At 37.9% G+C, this 23,993-nt stretch overlaps 2 protein-coding genes across 7 annotated transcripts in view; both read right to left on the bottom strand.

The window, feature by feature from the left end:
* LOC121962873 (muscarinic acetylcholine receptor M4) overlaps positions 1-23,993 on the bottom strand; it is a 145,810-nt gene that overhangs the window by 43,274 nt on the left and 78,543 nt on the right. For all 5 annotated transcript variants that reach the window (XR_015775866.1, XR_015775868.1, XR_015775867.1 and 2 more), the window contains one exon: positions 17,748-17,804. The gene's annotated coding sequence lies outside the window, so the exon portion shown is untranslated. The remainder of the gene's footprint in view (positions 1-17,747; positions 17,805-23,993) is intronic.
* mmadhca (metabolism of cobalamin associated Da) lies at positions 3,513-8,639 on the bottom strand. Of its 2 annotated transcripts, none has more exons than XM_042513079.2 (8): positions 8,527-8,639; positions 7,508-7,552; positions 6,341-6,482; positions 5,926-6,143; positions 5,238-5,343; positions 5,035-5,153; positions 4,857-4,943; positions 3,513-4,263 (listed from the first exon to the last, which is right to left on the bottom strand). In XM_042513079.2, exons 2-8 carry the CDS (start codon positions 7,517-7,519, stop codon positions 4,045-4,047), a joined length of 903 nt encoding a protein of 300 aa, XP_042369013.2. In that variant the 5' UTR covers positions 7,520-7,552; positions 8,527-8,639; the 3' UTR covers positions 3,513-4,044. The 2 variants fall into 2 exon arrangements, with proteins under 2 accessions (XP_042369013.2, XP_087930764.1); XM_088074638.1 differs by lacking the exon at positions 8,527-8,639 and adding an exon at positions 8,113-8,465.

Raw genomic sequence — 23,993 nt, 5'->3', positions numbered from 1 at the left:
GCCAACAACCTTACATAAGAAAAGCTTTGCTCCAGTCACCTCACCTGTCACACACACACACACAGAAACACACACCTGCATGTGTCATTATGGATTGAAGTGGGCTGATTTTGGCTCGGCCATTATCTTCTTACACAACCCACTACAGTGAAGAGAGTCTGTGTGTGTGTGTGTGTGTGTGTGTGCATTACTCATGTGCTTATGTGCCATTTCAAGTCATTTCTAAAATTGCACACTAATAAAGCGCTGCGCTCCATCTATCAGCCCTCTGCTCTCTCTTTTGTCAGCGGGGCTGCTCGGCTTCTTTGTGATGCATTCAAGTCACAAACACCAAACCGATGCAATTACTACCGCTTTGAAACCTGGAGACGCGCACAAAAAAAAAAAAAGATTTCCTAAAACTCGTGCACACCAGCATCCACATGAGTCGTGTTATACTGACCCTTTGAAACCTGCAGCGACAGAATTGTTTTATTTTCCTTTTACAAGTTTTTAAAAGCTTTGATTTTTGAGCATATTGGTGCAATTTCTTTTTTTTTTTAAATGCATGGGAGAAAGTGAGCAATTTGGTAAGAAATGTTCCACAAATTGCAGGGAATTTCTAAATTTAGACAACTATTTTTTTAAAAAAACCCCAAAATATTCAAAATAAGTCCCACAATGGAGAAAAGCTGCACAAAAAAGCACAGATATAAAAAAGCAAGATAAATCAAACAAAAAGAAAAATACAAATAGTATAAATAAGAAATAAAACTCAACAATTTAAGAAAAAAAGGCCATATGTCCTATGTGCATCTGAAATAAAATATTAAATTTGGTATATAAATACACAAATTTTGATGTAACAAAGGGACGTTTGCGATTTCTTTAAAAAAAAAAAATGGGAAAAAAGGCAATGTGCAATTTGGTAAGAAATGTTCCACAAATAGCAATAAAATTGTGGACATTTATTTTTTAAAAAGCTAGGAAAAAATGTTTAGGAAAATAATAAGAAAAGCTAGGAAAAACTATATCTATAAATTGTATAATTAAATATTTGAAGTTATGTTCAAGAATTCTTACAATTTTTAAGGAAATTTTCCGGGATATTTAGTTTTTTGGGGTTTTTTTTGTTTAACTTATTTTTATTTATTTTTGGTTTTTTGGGGGTTTTTTGGGTTTGGGTTTTTAAACAAATTTTCATGTTCTTTTGGAAATAAAAAGTATTTTTTCTTTACTAATTTTCTGGTATTTTCATGTGCTTTTTGTTAATTTCTTGCAAATTTTGGGGTTATTTCTTTCTTTCGTTGCTCATTGCATTCTTCCCATGTTTTTGTCAGAAAGCAAGCCACATTGCTCAGGTCTTAAAGGGTTAATTTTAGCATCGCACAACAATATGTGTGTAGTATTCCATATTTGACAAGAGCAGATCTTAAGATGGGATCACTCCAGCCACAATACAGCGATGAGTGATTTTAAAGCAAATATTAATGTTATGTATCATAATTTTTAAGCACGTTTTTCATTTTTCTTTTTTTTTACCATCTTTTGTGTATGTTTGTGTTTTTTTGTTGTATTAAAGTAAAATAAATCTGATGATAATTATCATGTTTTCTCACAAAATTACAAAGCTGGTTGAAAATCAGTAAAATATTCCTTTAAATCTTCTGTTGAAGAATTTAAAACAGGCGTTGCAGCCTTTGACGTGATCTTTGGATGCCTCCATTTCTTGAAATAGTCTTTTTGGAAACTGTTTCTGAACTTTGAGAATCAAGATAGCTCAGAAAAGCCACGCACACCTGTTTTGGTGACCTGGTTGTCATGGCAACGTGGCTACGGGGGATGCAAACTCCATGGAGTCTGTTTCCTGTTTGTACTGTCATAAATATCTTCATTTCACACAACTGATTCAATAACAGCACAAACCTTATGAATATAATACAAACTCCATTGTTTGCTTTAACCCTTTGACACCTTTGAGACAAAAATAGCAAGAAATGAATGAAAAGTGACAAGAAAATTGCATGAAAATTAGTTTAAAAGAATATTAAAAATCAAAAACAAACCAGAAAATTACCTGAAAAGTGAAAGAAAAAAAAAGAAAAAATAATAATATAAATGATTATGACTATAGTTTTGTAATAATTTTCACCCTTTAAAATAATAATAATAACAATAATAATAATATATGTATATGTAAAATATATATCTCAGATGAGAAAGTATGCCTTGTTAAAAATAATGTGTCACGAAGCATTAAATTTGTTCAAGGCTCAAAATCAAGTGTTTGATGCTGTATCCAATAGTCAAATCAAATTACAAACGACAACAAAAGTACAACTGTCCCCTTAAGAAAACATAAAATAGTCATTTTACTTAGTTTGATTTTCTCCAAGTATGAATGGTTAGACTCCGGGATTCTCAACTATCTTTGCTTAGGAGCCACTTTTGCAAAATGACAGGTGGCCAGGGGCCAGTTGCAGCAGCCCCACATGGGCCCAGACCTAAAGAATCCCTGGTACCACCTGAGGAGGCAAGTCTAGTAAAGATTTTTGTAATCCTCCATGTCTGAGTGACATATTCTGCTGTGATAACCTTTGCAGAGTGGAAGCTTAGTTATATTAAACATGACTTTTATACCCATACTTAGTGGCAGGCATCCCTAATAATGAAATGAGCATTTTTGCCCAGAAGCTACCTTGGCTACAGCCAAAGGTTTGGTAAGAAACTGCTCTTTGGTTGTTCAACTATAAAATGATAATACAGGGCAATAAGTAAAACCATGATGAGGTAAGAAACTATTCTAACACTGTAAACACATATGCTTAGTCATAAATACATGTAATCCCTTATATGTCGTTAGAGGTCTAGATTGATATGTCTAGAATCACCACACTGTGCATCAATGTATACTACAACCACAGTAATTTTATCACCATCACTCATAAGACAGCCCTCTCTCTCATCATGTGACTCCCTGAGTACAGTTATGTATGCAAGCGCATTACTAACATTTTTCTTTTTTGCATTTATGAGACATCACTTGATATTGATATTTTAATTCTTTTAAACAGTGATTCTCATCACGTCAGAGATAAAAAAGTAGAGTAAAGTTTATTCATGAAGCCTAATATTTGCCTTTGTATTTAGCTTTGAATGCAGGCATCATATTACTGCACGACACTAACTCAGCCTCTTCCCTGGAGCCTTTGTCCTCCCAAGCAGGTTTCCTTGGATCGCAGTTGTGCCCGGATCGTGGATCGTGGCTGCACTGCGGCCATGGTCCTGCCTGATGTCTACTGCAACTGCTATAATATTAATTATACTGACAGCATATATACACTATCATATGTTAATATATACCAAAAGGGTCTAAGGACCAAAAATAAATAAATGAAGTTAAGTGCAGTAACAGGACAGTGTGTTAGAATTCTCTTTTCTTCAGCAACCATGTGTTACAAATGGAGAGGTAAATTTGGGAAAAACACATATGTAAAGGAGCACACACTCTACAGAAAGTACAGCATCCGAAGCAGCATGAGAAGTCACTTTATTTGCAGCAGTTCTGTCACAACTGTAGTGCTTGAACTGAAAAAGAATCCATTTCTTTACATTATGAGCAACAAAAAAACAAACAAAAAATCAACACTGTACATGTTTGTATGAAAAGTTATTGACCTGATAAGTGGGTTTTTTCATTTCACATCTGTGGTTCAAATATCATAAAACACAGATGTCACCGTCTACAGTGTCAACATTGTCTACAAACTTTTCACACTACATGCTGAAATGCCTTTTATTTGTCGTCAGAACTCTTCTCACAGCAGCGAGTGTGTGTTTCTCTCTGGATGTTGTGCAGGTTGACCTCTTGTCAGTTAGACACAGCATCAATGTCTATATTAGGGTCTCAGTCGAGTCCTTGTTACAGTAAGACAAACTTTTCACAACCTTTCACTGATACAACAGTGTACCGACACTACCATATATCAAGATCCAAGCTTCTTCAACCCATAAATAGAGGCTTTGTTTGGATTTAGTTCCGTGGAATATTAAATTTAAAAAAGCCTATTCTTCATCAGCAAGTACATTTGAAAGTCCTTGTAGTCTTGCAATAGCAGCACTGTGAGTGGGTGCATTGGTGAAAACAGTCCCCACAAACAAAGGTGTTCCTCTCAGGATGTGGCGAATAACTGTGCAGGAGCCCGACACCTCGATGTGGAAACCCAAATCTCTCAGTTCATCCTCTGTCCGCAGTTTGGGTTGACTTGATGGAGATGCAAAGAACTGTTGGGGAACATGAGGTGATATGATGTATGACTGCATAACATTGTTACAAATATTCTGCCCTTTTATGTTCGTATATAGAGTGCCCCAGGGATGGTATTTTTCTGCATGCCAACTAATGTCGCTCTGGTTCCCTAAAAATAAAAAGCCTATGGGAAGTTTTTTTAAATGCAGAGGGGCAAACAAGTGTTTTTGATACTTGACACAAATACAGACCACTTTCAGGGTTTTTGAAGCCTTAATGTAAAAACAATAAGTATAAAGCTATTATCATGCTAAAGCAAACTACACTATGCGTCACCACAGCAACAAGACTGTAAAGCCTGTTTGCGTGGTTTGGCGTAATGACATCTGTAGTCTCATTTAGCCACTTATTAGCAACCGTCTTTTTAAAGACACAGAAAAGCCTCAAAGTTTGCGAGTGTAATATTTACTAATGTGTTTTATGTTGTAGAAAAAAACTTATTTCTTTAGCCAGAATTACCACAGAATTTATTGAAGGCTTTTAAACAAAAAAAAAAAAAAAAAAGTTGTCTTTGAGATGAGAGAACCTGAGGCGCTGAAATGCCAACAAACTGAGCAGAATAACTCACAGCTTCTCCTGTTGTTGGGTCGATGAAGTCTGCCCAGTAGCCTGCAGTCCACAGAGCGAAACACATTTCCTTTGCTCCGCTCACAAACTGCAGTTGGGAGAAAACGCAGTCAGCAGCTGCTTCAATATCATGTCTCATCTTCAAAGTTATAATAACAAGAAAATATCCCAGGACTTACTCTGTGGAGCAGCTGGTCTCTGTCCAGCTCTGCTGCCTCCTCACACCAACTGTTACTCTGAGTGACCGTCACTACCGTGATGGAGGAGGTGGGCGCTGAGGGGAACATGAGCTCAAGATCTGACACACAAACACAGTTCTGTTAATTCAGGTCACGAGGAGCCGATATGTGAGGTGAGTTAAAGCCAAATAACCGTCCCTTACCTTTTCTTAACAGTTCAGGGCAGGAATTTATCGAGCAGTCTGTGTCCGTCTGGCTAAAGTATTGCTCGGCTTTGTGAACTCGCATGTCTATAGTACCCAGGGTACCCTGATGAACAAACAAACAGACACTGATAAAGCAGCTTTAAGGACCAGACATAATAATAAAACTGAGATAAACATTTGAACACATGCAGAATACAAAACAATCAATTTTGTTTGATTGCTGTTTGTATCATGTTGCAATCAATAACTGTGATAACTGTCAATTAATTTGATAATCTTTCAAATAAAATGCCATTAAATGTTTTTCATAAACATGGAAAGAAGGAAATGAGCAACAAAAGAAGAAATGACCCCAAAATTAGCTAGAAATTTGTAAAAAGTGCAAGAAAAAGAATTAGTACCAAAAAAAAAAAAATGCAAACAAGACTTGGAAAAAATCCCTTAATTTCTTATAATTCTGTAACATAATTTTAAATATGTAAATATGATTATTATAAATATAGTTTTTCCCTAGCTTTTTTTAACAAAACATTTTCCCCTTTTTAATGGGTTATTTGGTCATTTTTCACTTACTGTTAAGTTGCTGCAGAGTTGCTACAACCCAAAATTTATAAATAATACAGGAATAAAAGTAAATAAAAAGCAAAGGCCTTGAGACACTGAGTCTTTTTTTCAAAAGTCTTACCTGGAACTCATTAACAAACTGGGCCAGTATGAACTGGTGTCTCTCTATGCTGCTTGGGGCCGTCAGTACATCGGGTACTGTCCTTTGCACTGGTGTCCTCTTCTGGTTTCCCATGCCCTCTAGGTGGCAGTCAAAGCCTGCGTTACCTGGCAACTGAAAGCGCTGGTCCTGAGGTCCAAATGGTCCCATGTTCTCATCAGGCCACACAGTCCTGGGACCTGGAGGGGACGTGACAAAGATATTAGAGTGTGTTTTCTGCTGAAAACTGCATCTCTAACACTGTCTGAAGCCTTGTTAGACCCGTCATCTTGTCACTCTTTCACATATTGTTTTGGTAACACAATTAAAGGGACTGGAACGAGCACAAAGACACACCAAACTAAAATCAAAGTCGTAAGTTCCCTTCAGATCTCACCTGAGTCTGTGGGGGATACAGCTGTGTAAGGCTCGTCTGAGCTTGCAGCAGAGAAGGTTCTGGTTCTTCCGACTCGGAGAGCAGGGAATGCTTGATGGCCAGCGGCCTTCGATAGGACCCACCGGCCTCGACCACACAGAATCTGTACAGAAGCAAAAGCACCTGTTAACAGACGTAAACATTTTTCAGAAGGCCTACTGCATAAAAGAGGGGCAGCATTTGATTAATCCTTAATACAGAGGACAGTATACCTGCAGCTACACACTCCTGTTTGTTTTGCATAATCGTGCACATCGAATGTAACCCACTTTTAGGAAACGCTTGAAATGTTGTGGTGAATTCGGCATTTGGCTGATTTAACAAAAGTCACACTAATTCACACAGGTGAACTCAGTACAAGTGGGATACAATCCTAAAAATGTTGTGGTAAAAAAGGTAAAAGCTAGAAGACACTTGATGCTTTGACCCTTTGAAACCTTGTTTCCTTTCAAAAGTGTGAAAGAAAACCAATGAGCAACTTAAAAAGAGATGCTCCAAAATCAGAAATGAATCAGTTTGTCAAAATTACTTGAAAATAAGCACACAAAAAGAGATTTTAAATCATAAATCAATAAAAACGACTTTAAGGAAATCCTAAAAATGGAGACAAAAACAAAAAAAAAAAGTATTTTCTGAAACATAATTTCGAATACTTAATCACAAGGTTTATAAATATAGTTTTCTGGACATTTTTCCCCTACTTTTTTCCCTCCATATCTAATCATACCGACCAGATAATTTTCAGCAATTTGTTTCTCACATTTTACATATTTTTCTGCACTTTGTGGGACATTTCTTGCCAAGTTGCTCATTGCCTATGGGGGCAAAGGCAATGAGCAACTTGGCAAGAAATGTTTCAGAGGATGACATGCTTGTGAAAGGTGACTGAACGCAGCACAACATAAAAGGCTTAAGCACTAAACAAATACCAATCTAATGACAATGTTTTAAACTAAAAAAAATACTACATTTCTTATTCAGCTTGAATTTTGTACAACACATAATATCCTGCAAAAATGCTTGTTTTTTAAGACATTTGGCAGACACTCTTCTTCATAGTAGCTTCATACATGGGACAGAGCTACAACTGGCCATGCTATGAGTAAGTAAGGAAGATATATCACTTACACTACTCGACATTATTGCTTGTATTCTTCTTCTGTTAATATTAACCTGTTGGGTAAAAACAACAACAATTGATACAACAGAACACAAAAACAAGAAACAAGAACAAGAAAACACAAATTGCGATTTTTAAAAGCTGGACTGCACCAACAAGGATCAACTTTTAAACCTGGTTATATTATGGTTAAAGTTTAAATTCTGTCACAGCAAACGAAACCTCTCTTTAAATCTCAATTTAGGTTTTACTCTAATCACAGATTCAATTTAACTCTGTTGTAATAAAACTTTAATCTCCAGTTACTGGGTGCTGACAGCATATGGATCATTTCTGTATTTATTTACATACTTCTTTATTTCTTGTTCTTTGTATTTCTATAAAATATTGATTCAACTTCATTATAATTCTGCTTAAGAAAATAAACTTGTTTTTACTCAAGCAAGATTCATTTTTAATGATGCAACAGAGTTCTGCTTGATTTAATATCTAGATTTTCTCATTTTACACTGAGTTTTACTAGACTCTGATATGAGCTAATCTCAGATTAATTTAATCCTTGTTAGTGTAACCCAGTCAGTTTGCTTTACATTTGCTAGCGAAGGTTACTTACGGTTATGTTAGCACATGCTAGCTGACATGATGCAACGATTGCATGGATCTTAAACGGGTCAACAAAAGAAACTATGGTCGAGTCTAACGTGTGTTTGTTAAGAACAGCATTAGCAGTAAGCTCGTAACTGGTATATAAAAAAAAAAAATCATAACATATAATAGGTTCAACACAAACAAACAGCTAACTACTGTTAGCGCGTTGTTTGCTAACGTTAGCCCATATGGTCGGTCAGCTGATAACTTCCTGATACTTTCCCTTTTTAAACATCATTGTACACTTCCTCAATAGATATCATCTTGCACAAAACACATCACAACCTCTACAATTAGCTGGTTCACAATCGTTGTTAAAAAATGACAAATAAGTATCTGTTAATAGGATTACATAATGAAAAGTACATGTTGTTCTTACCTGTCAACTAGCACGTCCACAACTCGATGCTATCGCAAAACAACAACGGAAAGTGACGAGGGACAAACTACTGCGCAGTTTGCATAACGGTTACGTCCACTGACGTTTTCGCGTTTGCGACGTAAGGTTGGGTAACTGAGGTTTTGGAAAGAGTTTCACCATTTTCTGCGTGAAATTGTGTTATTTTGGGACAATATACATTTCTAATACACCACATACTTTTCGTCCATTAACCCTTTGAAACCTAAAAAGGACATTACTTTTCTTTTGCTGCTCTCAGACGCCCTTCACAAGTATTTGAACCTTTGAACTCTGAGCAACTTGGTGTGATTTCTTTCAAAAACATGGGGCAAAAGGCAACAAGCAACAACAAAAAGCTAGGGAAAAGTTATATTTATAATTCTCATAATACATATTTAAATAATGTTACAAAATGGCAAAAATGTTTACACACTTTTACAAGGTAATTTCCTTAATATTTTTTTTTCCTTTTTAAAACTGAATTTCAGGAAGTTTTCTTGTACTTTTTTGTTAATTGTTGTTGTTTTTTTCTTTTGTTGCTCATTGCTTTCTTCCTAAGAAATCAAGCCAATTTGCTTGTGTGTCAAAAGGTTAAACCAGTGCAGCACTTCAGATATTATGACGCGTGTAATCTCATTTTTAACCACAAGATGGCAGCAAAGTACAAGTTAACATGACCAAGGATTCAGTCTCGCTTGTATCTGACTTGCAATGTGGCCTTAACATTGCACACTAGTTGGTATTTCTGAATTCTAATTTAGTTTTTAAAGTTTCTATTATGTACATTTGATTGCCATATTGTTATTAGTTCTCTAGCTTGCTTTAAAATGCAGCATGTAGTGCTGTTTGGAGACTGACCCTTTGAAACCTGAGAAAAATGGCTTGATTTCTTTCAAAAACATGGGAAGAAGGCAATGAGCAACGAAAGAAGACATTACCCAAAAATGAGAAAGAATAAGTAAAAAGTGACAAAATTAAAAAGAGTCCTAAAAAAGGAAATGGGAAAAGTGCATAAAAACTTATAATTCTGTGATATACTTTTAAAAATGCAATTATGGTTTTCCCCTAACTTTGTCCTTTCATTCCCTAGCTTTTGTTTAAAAACAAAAAATAAAACCATTTTCTAAATCTACTATCTTGTAGTTTGTGGAACATTTCTAAACAAGTTGCTCATTACCTTTTTTCCTACATTTTTGATAGAAATCTCACCAGTTAGCTCAGGGTTTAAAGCATTGAATACTTGAAGACTTTGTTCTGATGATTTTTAAGAGTTCCAGCATGTTGATAATTCAACTGTCTAACAACAAAAGGAATATTGGTTGTTTCAAGATTCAGTTTTACAATACGGAGCAGGTAGAGGTGTTATGAAACAGTAGGTAATTAATGCCAGGAGGCAGCTGATTCAAATGGCATTAACTTGTAGATATCAATACACAGTAACCAAAAATAAATAAATAAATAAACAATAACTTCAGTGGACAGCCCTCTGTGTAACTGAAATAAACAAGGGCGGGTGAAAAGTGCATTAATAGCACTTTCACTTAAGTTCTTCAAACTCCTCTAATTCTCTTTGTCTTTACCTTGGCTAACCTCTGAATAATGTCCACAATCAAAATGTGTTTGTACCTGGCAGATCCCAGGTGGGAAAACTGTAGAGAAAAGGTACACATGCTCAGCAAAATCCCGTTCCTTGATCGATAAAGTTTAAAAAGAATAGAGGAATTGTCCTGGCAAGAACAGTGTTGTTTGCTTTCAGAAGACGCAAAGGACAAGGACAGCTAGTAAAGTACATTTTGCTGGCGTAGACACATCTCTTTAGCTGACTTGGACACGCTGATTGACACTTTCTCTGAACTAACAGGATATGCAGTAGGAGTTTACCCTGGGACCAACATGCTTCACTCACTGTGGGCCGCTGCAGCAACGTCAAGTGTGTGTGTGTGTGTGTGTGTGTGTGTGTGTGTGTGTGTGTGTGTGTGTGTGTGTGTGTGTGTGTGTGTGTGTGTGTGTGTGGTGATGTGGCATGTGGAACCGCATAGAGCTTGGCTGTCAGTGAATCTCCCACAGGATCATTTGTAACAGCAACACAGCATCCACCCTAGATGGAGCCCCTGTGGGATGTACGCGCACACACACACACACACACACACACACACACACACACACACACACACACACACACACACACACACACACACACACACACACACACACACACACTGATATGCACCAGCATCCCAAAGCAGTTTCCAAATGAATTCTTCACCTCAGGCTCTCTCCACAGTGTTGTTGTTTGGAGGTGGAAAGCACTGAATGACTCAAAATGAGTTGATTCTGGTGGAAATTCAATGCTGTGTTTTGTATTGAGATATGAGACATTAAAGCTGCACTGAACATTTTTTTTTATCATCAATTACACTGTCCTTTGTGTTTAAAATTAATCAATTTGTCATAAAACTTTAGAAAATAGTAAAACTCTCATTCACAATTCCCCATGTGACGTCTTAAAACTGCTTGTTTAGTCAGAAAAATAGTCCACATTCAAACTGAGAGGGGCAAATATAAACAACCTCCTGTGTATTTTTCAGTCTGCTGTAATAGCGTAATATAATAGTCCAGTATCAGACCTAACTGTTTCTGTGAAACGCCTTTCCCTGGACAGCCGTGACGGGTTTCGTGAGTGGAATTCCAAAGTGCAGCGAAGCCTTGAGACCTCCAGACAAAGCCATGACTCAGACGAGGTCTTTTTATTGCTGCGCTGTCAGGCCACATCGCATCTAGTCTGGAATCAGCACTTTTCTATTACCATTTCATCCACTGTCGAAAAACCACATTTCCATCTCCCATTCTGAGCTACCTGCCTGTGTCAGCAGCAGCACGCTATTAACTGCGCTCACTCTTTAGCTAATGATATATTGAGAGCCATTAAAGACCGATATCCCATCTCCTCGGCGAGATGCAGAACATATTAGAATTGCAGAGTTACAGGATTCGGTCACGTTTCCATCACCTCCACGTATTTTATCCATGTTTGATTGTGTTGGATTTAAAACCCCAGTGTTGATGTGTGAGGCTTTAAATCTTTTATATCTGCGGGCTGCAGTCACGTCCTCCATGTCAGCCTTTGTTTTGTTCGACATTACTACAAACTGAACCCTGAGGCTTCGACAGTTACATTCCTGCAATTGGTTACTTGCAAGCTTGCAGCTGTACAAACAAACAAGAAACATCCTCTAAGATGAAATCTAGCCTGCAGGATCGGGTGCAGAACGTGGGCCTTACCTTTGTTTACTTTCTTGCTGAGAGTCAAGAATAAATCTTGATTACATTTTTTTTAACTACGTTTAAAATCTACCTTTTACCTTGTATTTGTCGGCCCAGTACGAAGCTGGTTAGCTTAGCTTAGCATAAAGACAGGAAAAAGGGGAGGTGTCTATAGGCTCTGTCCAAAGTTAATCTCGAAATGTTTTATGTCCTTTGTCCTTTGTTATCTGTATCACATTCAAGGAGCATGAAAAGGTCAGTATTTAACACCCTGGGAATGAGACCAGGCTGGGCTGGCTGGCAGGAAAACAAACAACTAACAAGATATAACATGTTAATTAGTTAACATTAGAGGGTGTCGGTAGGTGGATTTCATTAGCTTTGCGTGGACGTCTTTATGCAAAGCTAAGATAAACATTTCCTGCTTGTAGCTTCATATTTAGCACACAGACATTATAAAGAGGCACCTATCTTATCTAACTGTAAAGAAAGCACATAAGTTAATTTCTCAACTGTTTCTCTAATATGTAAAAACAACTAATGTTAATGTATTTTGAGCTGTGATGGCTTCAAGAAGTTTATTTTCTGTGAAGCAGTCACATCCTTAATCATCCAAACAGCCAGGCAGGTTAACACATGTCTGCAGAGTCTCAGCTGCTCCGAGTGTCACCAGCTGGCTGCCAACTGCCTGCAAACACCACACTGGACGCTTTCTCAGCTCACTTAACAAGGAGAAACACACGAAGTGTCTGTGGATCTGGGTAAACTGCAAAAACATGCATGTTTCAGGGGATTATACTGCATTTATTAACTGATTTTTACAATAGTTTCTTCAGACAACTGTGAGCTGTTTCCATGCAGCTGCTGATTTTCACCCAGACTTACTAAAAAAAAGGACAAGGATGTAAAACTCCAAAAATCTGTCAACGTATTTATGTATGGCACTTGTTTTCTGAAAGTTATAATAAAATAGATGTAACCTTCACAAACTAAAGAAGCTTTTAGCTGAAGTTCGAGCTGGACGACAATTACCATTTTAATTTTCTCATCTCTGCAGGTCTCCAGCTCTCACTTATTATTCAGGGACCTCGCTGGGATATGTTTTGTTGTTTTCTCTGTCAAGGGCATTTAAATGACCTTATTTGTTACATCTCTGTTGCTGCTCTGCATCACTGCCATACAGACCACATCTACAGCTCTCCAGGGTGGCATCTTTAAAAAGACTTATAGGTTCTTCACTGATGGGGTTAATCTTTCAATATTAACCCAACATCCATTCATTTTCTTCCCTGACTGACCTAACTTTGTGAACATGGTCACAGTGGGCATTGATGCAAAATGCATGAACAGCCCCTCCTGAAACATGCAAAATCATATGAATAGAGAGTAACATGCACACTCTGTGCTGCCTCATTAGTGGTGGTGGACCTCAGGCTTTCACACGGAAAATAATTGAAGAGTTCAGCGCTACTGACAACGCTCAGAGCATTTTGGAATCCATTTTAACTGTAAGCACCAGGTGCAAGTATGATAATATCTCCAGAAAGTAGCACAGAGGCTCAAGAGAGTGCAATAACCCACTGCAGAGATGATTTCTGCTTTAACAACAAACAAAAAAAAAGCCGGCTAATGAAGTGCCAAAACACCATGGTGGCTCAACCAGACTAAAGCCAGCTTTATTCTTTCTGTGTCTGCAGAAGGGTCCGCTCTGGTCCACCGGACATAAATGTCGCCATGTCCACATGAACCCCGAAGCAGACATCCACATGCAGTCCAACATTTGTGACCACGCAGACTGTCCGACTGCTCAAGCTCCAGTTACAAAATATAATCTCTTGTTCTACACTCCAGTCAAGCTGGTGCTGTATGCTCCTCTGGCTGGTTTTCCACAGGAAAAGGCATACAGAGATAACAAAGCGGACACTTGTTTTGAAAACAGAATGTGCGAGTAGATCTGCAGTTAGCCAAATTCATACAATTAATATCTAAAGGAATACAATTACAACTGGGACAACTTGAAAAAAAAAAGTTGTGGATCGCGAAATGTTCACGCAAGAAACACCAGATCAAGTTCGAAGCTTTACGTAGACATTCAGTGCAGTATGTCATTGGCTCTGAAGTCTACAGCCACGCTACCTATGGATGGATTACTGAGCGGCCCTAGACACACAGGCTCAGGGGCCAAAAAAGTTTGGGGCCCCTGTGGCCTTCATATGCAAAATGTCAAATTAATGTGTACCGATTAGGAAGAGACTCAAATGACCATGAAGAGACACAAAAATACCACAAAGAGATACAAAGGAATTGCTAAGAGACACAACTAACTAAAAAAAATGGCGAAACAACCACAAAGAGACACAAAGAAAACTACAAACCAACACAATATGACCAAAAGGGAGAGAAAAAAAAGTACCTCAACAAGAAAAAGAGATCCAAATTACCACAAAAAGACAGAAAACAACTGCAGACACAATCTGACCTCAAGGGACAGAACAACAAAAAGATGCAAATTGACAAAACAAACCACCACAAAGTCTGTGTGTGTTGCTTCTGTTTAGGAAAGGTGGTGGGGCCCTTTGCATATCTATGCCCAGGGGCCCATTGTCTTATAATCAGCCCATGATGCAAGCAACTCTGTTAAGCAACTATACACAAAGCAGTGCCTCAAGCTGAATGCAACCACCAGCATGCTAACATACTGATGTTTAGCAGGTTAAATGTTGGTCACTAAGTTTAATTTGATCCACCTGATGTGACGTGAGGCCTGGATCCACATCTGAGTTGCTGTTTATTGTCTGGACAGGGACAGAATACATGTGTTGGACAGCTAAACAGTTAGCGTGCAATGGTTAACTTAAACCCAGCATGATACAATAGATCAACTTATAATTTTAGCACAGCAGCTAGCTGGCTTGACGACCTAACTGGTTTCTTTTTAGCTGAAGGCTGCTGTGTTGTGGTGCTATAAGGCCGTACACACGCATTGCGAGAGAACCGTGGCCTGCACGTTCTGTGGGATAGATGCCATTCTCCCTGTTGAAAGTTAGTGTCGTACAAGATTGACTTTGAAACTGCTACTTAAAGGCAGAAAAGCTACATAATGCTGCTTTAAGTGCTGCAAAATGCTGTGTGTGTAAAATTTCATTCATGCTCCACACTTCTGCACCAAAGTGGTCACTGCCATCCCTCGAGCCATGCTGCAAGCATGACTAAAAATGGAAAAATGTAACTCAGCTTAGTGTATATTGCGATACAGTTGTAGGCTATAACTCTAACAGCAAATGACCTATCTGGTGAACATTTAAAACACTTCAGTGCGTCTGCTGCTTAAAGCAAGGGAGATTTAGGACTTTTGAAGTCTTTTTATTGCCACCCAGAATGAAGTTTATGACCAATTTACTTATAACCAAATAACCAATTGTGATGTAAAATGTGACTCTTTGTCCAGAGATGAAGTTTTCTATGTCAAATGTTGAAAAAACACTCCTTTTGAGAGCAGAACACACAGAAGACAATAAATATATTCTATTATCATTAAAATATCCATTTAAATAACCAACAAAAGTGGGAAATATCTGCAATTTTTGGCTGGTTTTCTGTGCAATTTTATGTTTCTCGATCTGCATGTGAGATTCCACTGCTTGGATTTACATCATGACAAGTTTAAAAAAAGATGGAATTTATTAAATTGTTTAACAAACAACCTCAGAAAAAAAGGTTTAATAAATCCAATGCCTATTTAAGACTTTTTAAAAATCCTCAAGAACCCTGACATTTAAGGTCCTGAGTGACACCTATTAAGTCCAACTTCATGACCCATTCACTCTCAGTTAACTCCTGTGTGCTCGTCTTGTCCCTCGGTGCTGCAGAAAGTTCCAGTGACGCACAATGAGCTTAACTTGGCAGTTACAACTGTGACAGGAAGGGTCAGAAATAACAAAATATTACTGTAGGTGCTTGCACCTGATGCTCGTTTATCGAAGTCTGTTCCAAAACGCTCTGAGCGCTGTCAGTGCTGCTGAACTGTGCAATTAGGCCTTTTCCCAGTTGTAAGCCTGGGGGCTGCAGTCACTAATGAGGTAGTGGTGGGTGTGTGTCTGCTGTTGCACTGTGCGCATAAAATTATGTATATGTATAGAGGGCCTCGGGGTGTAGCTGCACCACCGGCGCCAACTGATGCTCGACTAGTGGCTGGTGGTAATGTAAGGCAGGTTCTGGTAAATCCCCGATCACTGTGTGCTCACTTTTACTTTGTTCAGTAACACCGACGTCATACCTGAGAGCTGCTCCTTTATGCAGCAAAAGCTTCATTAAAATTCAGGCGGCTAGTAATTATGAGCAAGATAATTACTACACAGTTTGCATACGAGAACACTCAAGCATGTGCCACCCTGATCATTTATGCCATTTTACATATCTTTACATATCATGAATGCATGCCTACAGAGCAAAGCCTCACAAAGTGCTCCAGAAGCGTTCTGGTTCAGATGATATTCGCAACACTGAATTTTTTCCAGTCAGATTGAAACGATGGAAGTGGAGATAGAAAAATATGGTTGCACATGTTTTTCTGACCATCCTGGTAAGAGATGAAACTCTCAGGATTGATGCACGTTTTCACTCTGAAGCAAAGCCTCTCCTTCCTCAATTGCTTTTCCACCAGGTTCTTCTGAAAAACCTCACTATGTGTGTGTGTGTGTGTGTGTTTGCTACCACCAACCACAAGCAGAATCAATACCTGCAATAAGTATCTGGCATCTGGAGTGTGTACACTTGACAGAGTTTCATGAGATGACTCACTTGAATTGTCGTCATGTGTATGGATTTTTACTTCTTGCACCACAGATCAGAGTGTGCAATCATACAACTGGCACTACTGGGAGACTTGGAAGTGTCTGTAACCACATGAAGAAGCCGGTAAAGCTGATAAAAACACACAGTGGAAAAGCAATTCAGATGGAGGAAAGTTGGGTTTTGGAGGATGGATAACTTGGCTAGGAGGTGTCGATGCTACAACTTTTTTGTGTTCTTCTTTCTCTGTGATTATTTAGAATAATGATCACCGCAGCTTAAAAAACCCAAAAAGCATCACTAGACAATGGTTGCACCCCGTCCCTCCCTCAGTAGAAGAATGGGCAGACACAATGAATGACATATGCTGAAAAGCATCACTCTCTCACTTCATTAACAAAGGGAGAACTTTAAGAAGAGAAGGTCAAAATGTGTCACTTTCATGAAAAACACACATTTTGAGATCTCACAAACTGAAACAAACACTCCCAAACTAACTCCACAGGTATGACGGACTGTCCCCTTTATTACTGTATGATGAAAACTATATGATATGCTTGATGATCGAATTGCATTATCCTTTAAAAATGCTAGATGATCCCCTGCAAAGGTGCTGAATTCTTTTATCATTTTTATTTATTTATTTATTCTCATTCTACATGTAATATTGTTCCATACATCCCTGTTCTTTGGTTCAATAAAAGCAGGTCCTATTATCCTACTTCATGCCAAGAGACTGGGGCTAAAATGTGAGCAAAACAGCCACAACAGAGTATTGCTATCAAGTATTATAAAAATTTGGTTACATTATTTTGGCATTTATAACCTGGTTCAGTTTGAATGGTCACACACAAAAACGTCTATAAAGATCTGTTATTGAAAAGTTATTTGTTATCTAATATAAAAAAAAGACGGAGCCACTAATGTTAGCCTGAGCTCATGACTGGCTCACGCACAGTGAACGCTCTCTTCCTCATTCAGACTTTCTATTGTGACTGTAATCCAACACAGTAATGTAGAGAGCAGGTGGACGTGATGGTGGGTAATAACTGTTGTTAGCTTGTCAACTTATTAGCCAGGCCTGCTGATGTTAGCATAGGTAGAGCAGACAAACACACTGTTTACTTTAGCTGCGTGCCACCTACCTTGGAGGTCAGAGCTGGGAAGGACGTCACATCGAAGTTGGCTGAATTCCAGCAGGCCTTCGAAAGAAAGACAAAAGATGTGGTCAATAACAGCTGTAGCCGGGTAAGCAGTTGTTAGCAATAGCAGTTGATAATAATGCATTACACTGTATCAACTCACAAGCAAGCAACATAATCAATGATGACACTGGTGGGTGTGTAAAGGAAAAATGTGAGGTCAACATACAAAAGCAACAATACAATAAAGCAGCCTAACTTATCCTGTCAGCTCACACTTCAATGTTAAAGACCGACTCAGGGATAAATGGAAGGGATCTTATGTGTGCAGCAAACTTTCATCAACACGTGAATAAAGAAATGTGAATGTAACGGCATTATTTTTCATTTAGTAATGAGAACAGTATCCTTTTGGTCCTTGAAGATCAGCAGGAGCCTTTGGTCACAAAAGCTGCTACAGCAAGATGAAGCTTTGAAGGTCAGCATGCAAAAGTCGCAGGATAATTTACTGTACGTTTATACTCTGAAGCAACAGTGCTGGAATTTATATTTCCTCCGCTCTTATCTGTTGCCTTTTAACCAGGCCTCAATCTGACATTTTTTTTAGTTGGAAACACTGTGTCAGTCCTTCCCACTGACATTTAACTCAGCCAATGGGATTACTACTGCCTCCAGATGAGCCTGCAAGAAATGTTTGTGTAACTAAAACTTCTATTCTCATGTACATCCGCATGTGTGTGTGTGTGTGTCGGCGCTCATCATTTTTCAGGGAGCAGAGGTAGGGTGACATTTCTGAAGGCACGTAAAACCTTGCCACTGTCTCACAGCACTGTCTGTTCGGATTACAGCAGCAGCGTCGACAGGGAAAGCTCTCTCAAAGTGTGTAAAAATATCCAACTTCTGTCACGGCTGATGCACAGAAAACGAAAACAGACAACATGACTTCAGCTCGTATTAAAAAGAGGCTGGTTCGTACCAGCTTATGCTAAATTGTGTGTGTATTTTGTGATCTCTAAATGCAGGAAAACAGCTTGAATACTAATGAAGTGATTATCCACAATTTGACAGTTACGGCATGTTTTCCTCATACTTTACAGCAATTTTAGCCTCTAAGGGACTTATTTGAAACAGCACTGGAATAAGAAGCTGACTTGTCTCGCACAATGTTAACCGTTTGAAACCTAGATCGACATCACTTTTCTTGTGCTGCGTTCAGACGGCACTTACAAGTGAGCCTTTGAACGCTGAGAAAAGTGGTTTGATTTCTTTCAAAAATGTGGGTAAAAACATAATGAGGAACCAGAAATGTAAAGCAAATAGCAAGAAATTAGATTAAGAAAATGTATATGTTTAAAGATGTCCAAAAAACTACATCTCTAATTGTCATAATATATTATAAAATTATTTTACAAGTATTAAAGTCACTTCCTCCTAATCATTTCCATGTTTTCTTTTGTTGTTGTTTTGTTTTTTACTTTGTTGTTTGTTTGTTTTTTATTTCTTAACTCATTATCAGGGGATTTTCTTGTACTTTTAATGAATTTCTTGCTATTTTTGGGTCATTTCCTCTTCAGCTCTTTATTGTTTTAGTGTCTTCGAGGAAATAGTTATAGCAAGGCCGTAGCCACGGCGTTAACATTGGGGGTACGATGCTGTGAGAGTATTAGGGCCATTGTTTGCTACTAAATGTAATGTCATAAAATAAAATAAAATAAGAATTCTTGAGGTGTTACAACTAAAAAAAAAACTGTGATGCTATTTTGAAAATATTACTGCAATGTTTTCTCAAAATATTGTCACTTAATTCTAATAATTTTAAAACTTAACTCTTAAAATATTACTTTCTTGTAATGTTATTATTTTCTAAAAATTATGACTTTATTCTCTCAAACATCCTTCCTCCTAACATAGCTCTTATGAACTGATAAATCTGATAAAGAATGGTTTTCATTGTGGGGGTCTAATCATGCATACAGATTTGGTTTTACTGTGTTTGCTGATCTCAGGATATCTTAAAATCTGAACAAATAACTATTTATAAACTTTTCCAGGACGTTTCAAGGACCCATAATACTTCATTTTTTCCCCTGCCCGACTTACTCAGCATTTTACATCAGATTCAAACTCTACTCAAACATAAATACAGCTGGAAATGTAGAAAAAAAAGAGGAAACATATGCAATGGTAAACAAAACGTCACATATCAACCCATATTAGAGCTACATTGCGTATCAGCTACAGGACACAAATCTGTCGTTATTTTACACGGAAAGTTGTCCATGGAAGAATACTAAAACAAAAATTCAAAAACTTTTCCAGAGTTTTCAGTGATTTTTGGAATTTTCATGACTGTTGTCAGCCTGGAAACTGACTGAGACAATTCTGTGACTTTTCCAGGATTTCCATCACTGTGGGAACCCTAAGAAACACCCAAATACCTGCACTATCAGTGGCAGTTATTTTGAAGAAAGATCCTTTGCAATTCAAGGGCTTTGTTTCAATTTCTGCAAATACAGGAACAAGTACACAGCATTGTTTCAATGTGCTCTCTCAACATCCCCCCCGGGCCATGTGAGAAACCCCTCCACACCTTCAGGCTGAATGACACAAAATGGCATTGTGATGACGGCATGGTGCACAAAGGGTGTGGATTGGGCTCTGCGATGCCACGGCTCATAATGCCCCCCTAACCTGCTCTTTCATTTCCCATTCAAAACAACAGAGTATCATAGTCTTTGTCAGATCTCGGAGGGTGGCAACTCAGCGCGAGAGGCGACGGTCCAGTGACTCTAATACAGTTTGATTGAGGGGATTTCACACTCAGTGCCTAAAGGTAATGCATTAGCTAATCTCAGCATACAATGCTGCTGTTTGTTAAACCTATGGAGGATAAAACAATTCCTTATAGAAACATGAATCTCTGACAGATTTCTTGCAACAAAACACAGTAAAATCACGAGAAATGGAAGAATTTACCGTGCAGAAATAGATTCAATACACATCCGAGCAAGAAGCTAAACAAGTTCACAGTGTGAGGCCTAATATGTATTGATGTGTTCATGTCAGCTGTCTCTTTGGCTGTGTTACACGCTCTGATGATCGCCATCCTGCCCGAGAGCCACCTACATGGACCACATGGGGCTTTAATACAATAGTGAGCTTATATAATGCATAAGGAGGATGTGGCAGGAGGTGAGGATGAGATGATGTCATTGTTAAGGGTCATTTATCATCCCTTTACATGAGAAATAAAATGTCTTCTTTGTGTCATATGATCATGTCACACTTGAACTAAACTACTATTCTGTTTCACTCGTACCCGTAAGTTTTCAGAAAATGTGCACAAACACAGACAAAACGAACAGATAAAATACAGATAAAAGGCTCCATCGTGTCTAATAGGGATGATAACAATTAATCGACGACCAATAATTGGTCATTAAGAGTTTAATCAAACATGAAATTTTATCAATGAATTAATAGGCTGTGCAATATTACTTCTTAAATGGAGTGTTCGACCATTTCTTTTGTTTTATGTTTTTCATTGTCTGTAAATATTTCTGTCTGAAATACAATCATTTCTATATTTCCTTTTTTACATGTACAAAATAAATCAAATCAAAAATTAAATATTAAATATTGTCAAAGTGTATGCCATATATTGCTGTCAGCTTTGATGGCGGAATATACACATTTGGTATTGTTTAAAATAAACAATGTTTATATGTGTTTTTCACATAACGAATCAACTAATCAATCATTAATTTTACCAATACTTGATTGAGTATAGCGCTTATGATTTGCAACCCTAGTGTCTAATGTTGACCACAAATGAACCCAGTTTCTGGTAAATAGCTATGCTTGTTTGTTTAGAGACGTCCTAAAAAAAAGGAACAGTATAATTGTGTAGCTGGATTGTAAGACTACATGAAATGTATCCATGACACACATTTGCCTTCACACCAAGCAGGTAGAGCTAAAACAATTAAATGTGTGAATTAGCCTCCAGAAAACTGACCCACATTATTAAAACAGGAGGGCAGATAATGGTAACAGACAGCTGGAGGTGATCCAATGAGTTCACCACACATCAGGCACCCCAGGGCGGATTTAACTCTTCATGGTTGGATTACACGCAGCAGCATGATACTGCGCCGAGGGGGGAAGCACCTTTGAGAAACAATGAGTGCCTGCATGAGCTGAGACAGATCTCTCAAAGGTCAGGGGTTGTAAGGAATAAAATAAGTTTTCTACATGTGTTTGCATTTCAACTCACATAAAAAAGAGAATGCTATTGTGCATTAAGAGTCTGTTTACTCCTTCAGAAAAGGAGTGAAACTTGAGTTTCTAACAATTAATTCAATTTTTTAGCAAGTAGAATGTTTACAATGTTCATCATCTTGGTTTATTATGTTAGTGTGCTAAATCAGCACCAAACACATAAAAAACAACATCAAGATGTGGTGGAAATGTCATTAGTTTTGCAAGTATGCAGCCAGGGACCTAAGTACTAGACACAAATCACAAATTAGTGCCTCACTGTTGTACAAGAGGAATTGCCAAAGTTTGGAAAATTTATCATCTGGGGAACCATGAATGTCGTACCCAAAGCAGTGCAAATCTATCTAATAACCTATGAAATATTTCACAGAATAACAGACAATTTTGACCTGCTGATGTCGCAAGAAAAAAGCAGAGGGATCACAAAAGTCCTTAGGGTTCATCCTCTGGACACCGTGTCTGTTTAAATGTCCTGGCAATCCATTCAATAGTTGTAAGGAGCTATTTCAGTCTGGACATTAGTGGTGGACTAGCCAACACTGCCATCCCTAAAGACACTTTACGGCCACGGCTAAGGAAGTTCTCACATCAGGGACTTGGGGCCAGATCTGTGAACAGTTGACCACAAAGTCCAGTTGGTTGGATTAGTGTGAGTGGTGCCTCTATCCTTGCCCCGGTGTACTTGAGAAGGTGGTCTTGAGTACACTTCATATGCACTCAGGTAAGATTCACATCAGGTGTGAAAACAAACACGGAAGAAGATGAGAAGCTATTTAGCACAAGTTGTCTGCAAATGGAGTTGCAGAGGCATTTTTGCATTTTTTGCATTTTAACACCGCCAATCTCTTCCGATATCATATGCGTGCTGATCTTGTCGACTGAACTGCAAAGCCATGGGTGATAAAGTAGGATGGCAGGTGAGAGGGTCATTCTTGACAGTCTCCAAAATATTAACAGGCATAAAGCAACGGTGGACTCCATGGGCTTGGGATTTTGCGTTCTTTTCTCCACATAAACGAATGTCACTTAGACGATAACACAAATGTACTTTGGTACAGAATAATATCGCTAATGTGAAAGCTGAGTGGTTGGGGAAATTGCACTTGGTACCAATTAATATCTAATATGAAAACACCACAAGAATATTAATGAAACTGAGGCAAACAAACAAATTAAAACTGAAGGAGAGAATAATCAACAGATAAAACCTGCAGCCTCGCAGCAAGCAGCCACACATTTCCTGCTACTGACCAGTGAGTGGCATTTTAAATTCTCAACTCCTCTTAATTGGAGCCAACCATCTGCTCAGGCAACCATAGCATGAGCTCAACAGATATGAAGCACTAAAAGAAACATTAATCTAAGACTCTCAGTTACTGCTGACGTCAAAATTCAACAATGGGCGCACACACACAGAGTTACGTTAGTGACTTTCACTTTAAGTCGGATATATAGTTGCTGTTAACTATGCAAGAAAGAACCAAGACAGTAAAGGTGTGGGCTGGAAAATAAAAACAATGAGTTTAAGCCTTTGAAATCTAGATTGACATCAGCTTTCGTGAGCCAAAAAATTGCAATGACCAACTCGGCAAGAAATGTGCCACAAATTATGAGAATTTATAAAAAAAGTGACAAGAAATTTACACAAAAAGCATTCAAAAAAAATGTCAAAAAAATGAAAAAATGTCCAGAAAATTATATTTATTATTATGTTTTTAAATTTAAAATTGTGTAACAAGAAATATATATAATACTTTTTTTGTTTTAGCACCTTTTTAGGTTATTTTCTTATTTGTTTTGTTTTTTTATTGTTTTTTTTTTTTTTTTTTACATTTTTATTTTCACATTTAAGAAGAAATTGTAAATGTCTTGTGAAGTTGCCTGTTGCCTTCTCAACACAAATTTGCTCAGGTTTGAAAGGGTTAAAGACACTAAAACGCTCTATAAAGAATAAAGCTGCAAAGCTAG

Source organism: Plectropomus leopardus, chromosome 24 (genome assembly GCF_026936395.1).
Source record: "Plectropomus leopardus strain MGB_pleo_1.0 chromosome 24, ASM2693639v1, whole genome shotgun sequence".
Classification (NCBI taxonomy): Eukaryota; Metazoa; Chordata; class Actinopteri; order Perciformes; family Serranidae; genus Plectropomus; species Plectropomus leopardus.
The sequence above is the reverse complement of the archived record's forward strand: the minus strand, read 5'-3'. Positions and strand labels throughout refer to the sequence as shown.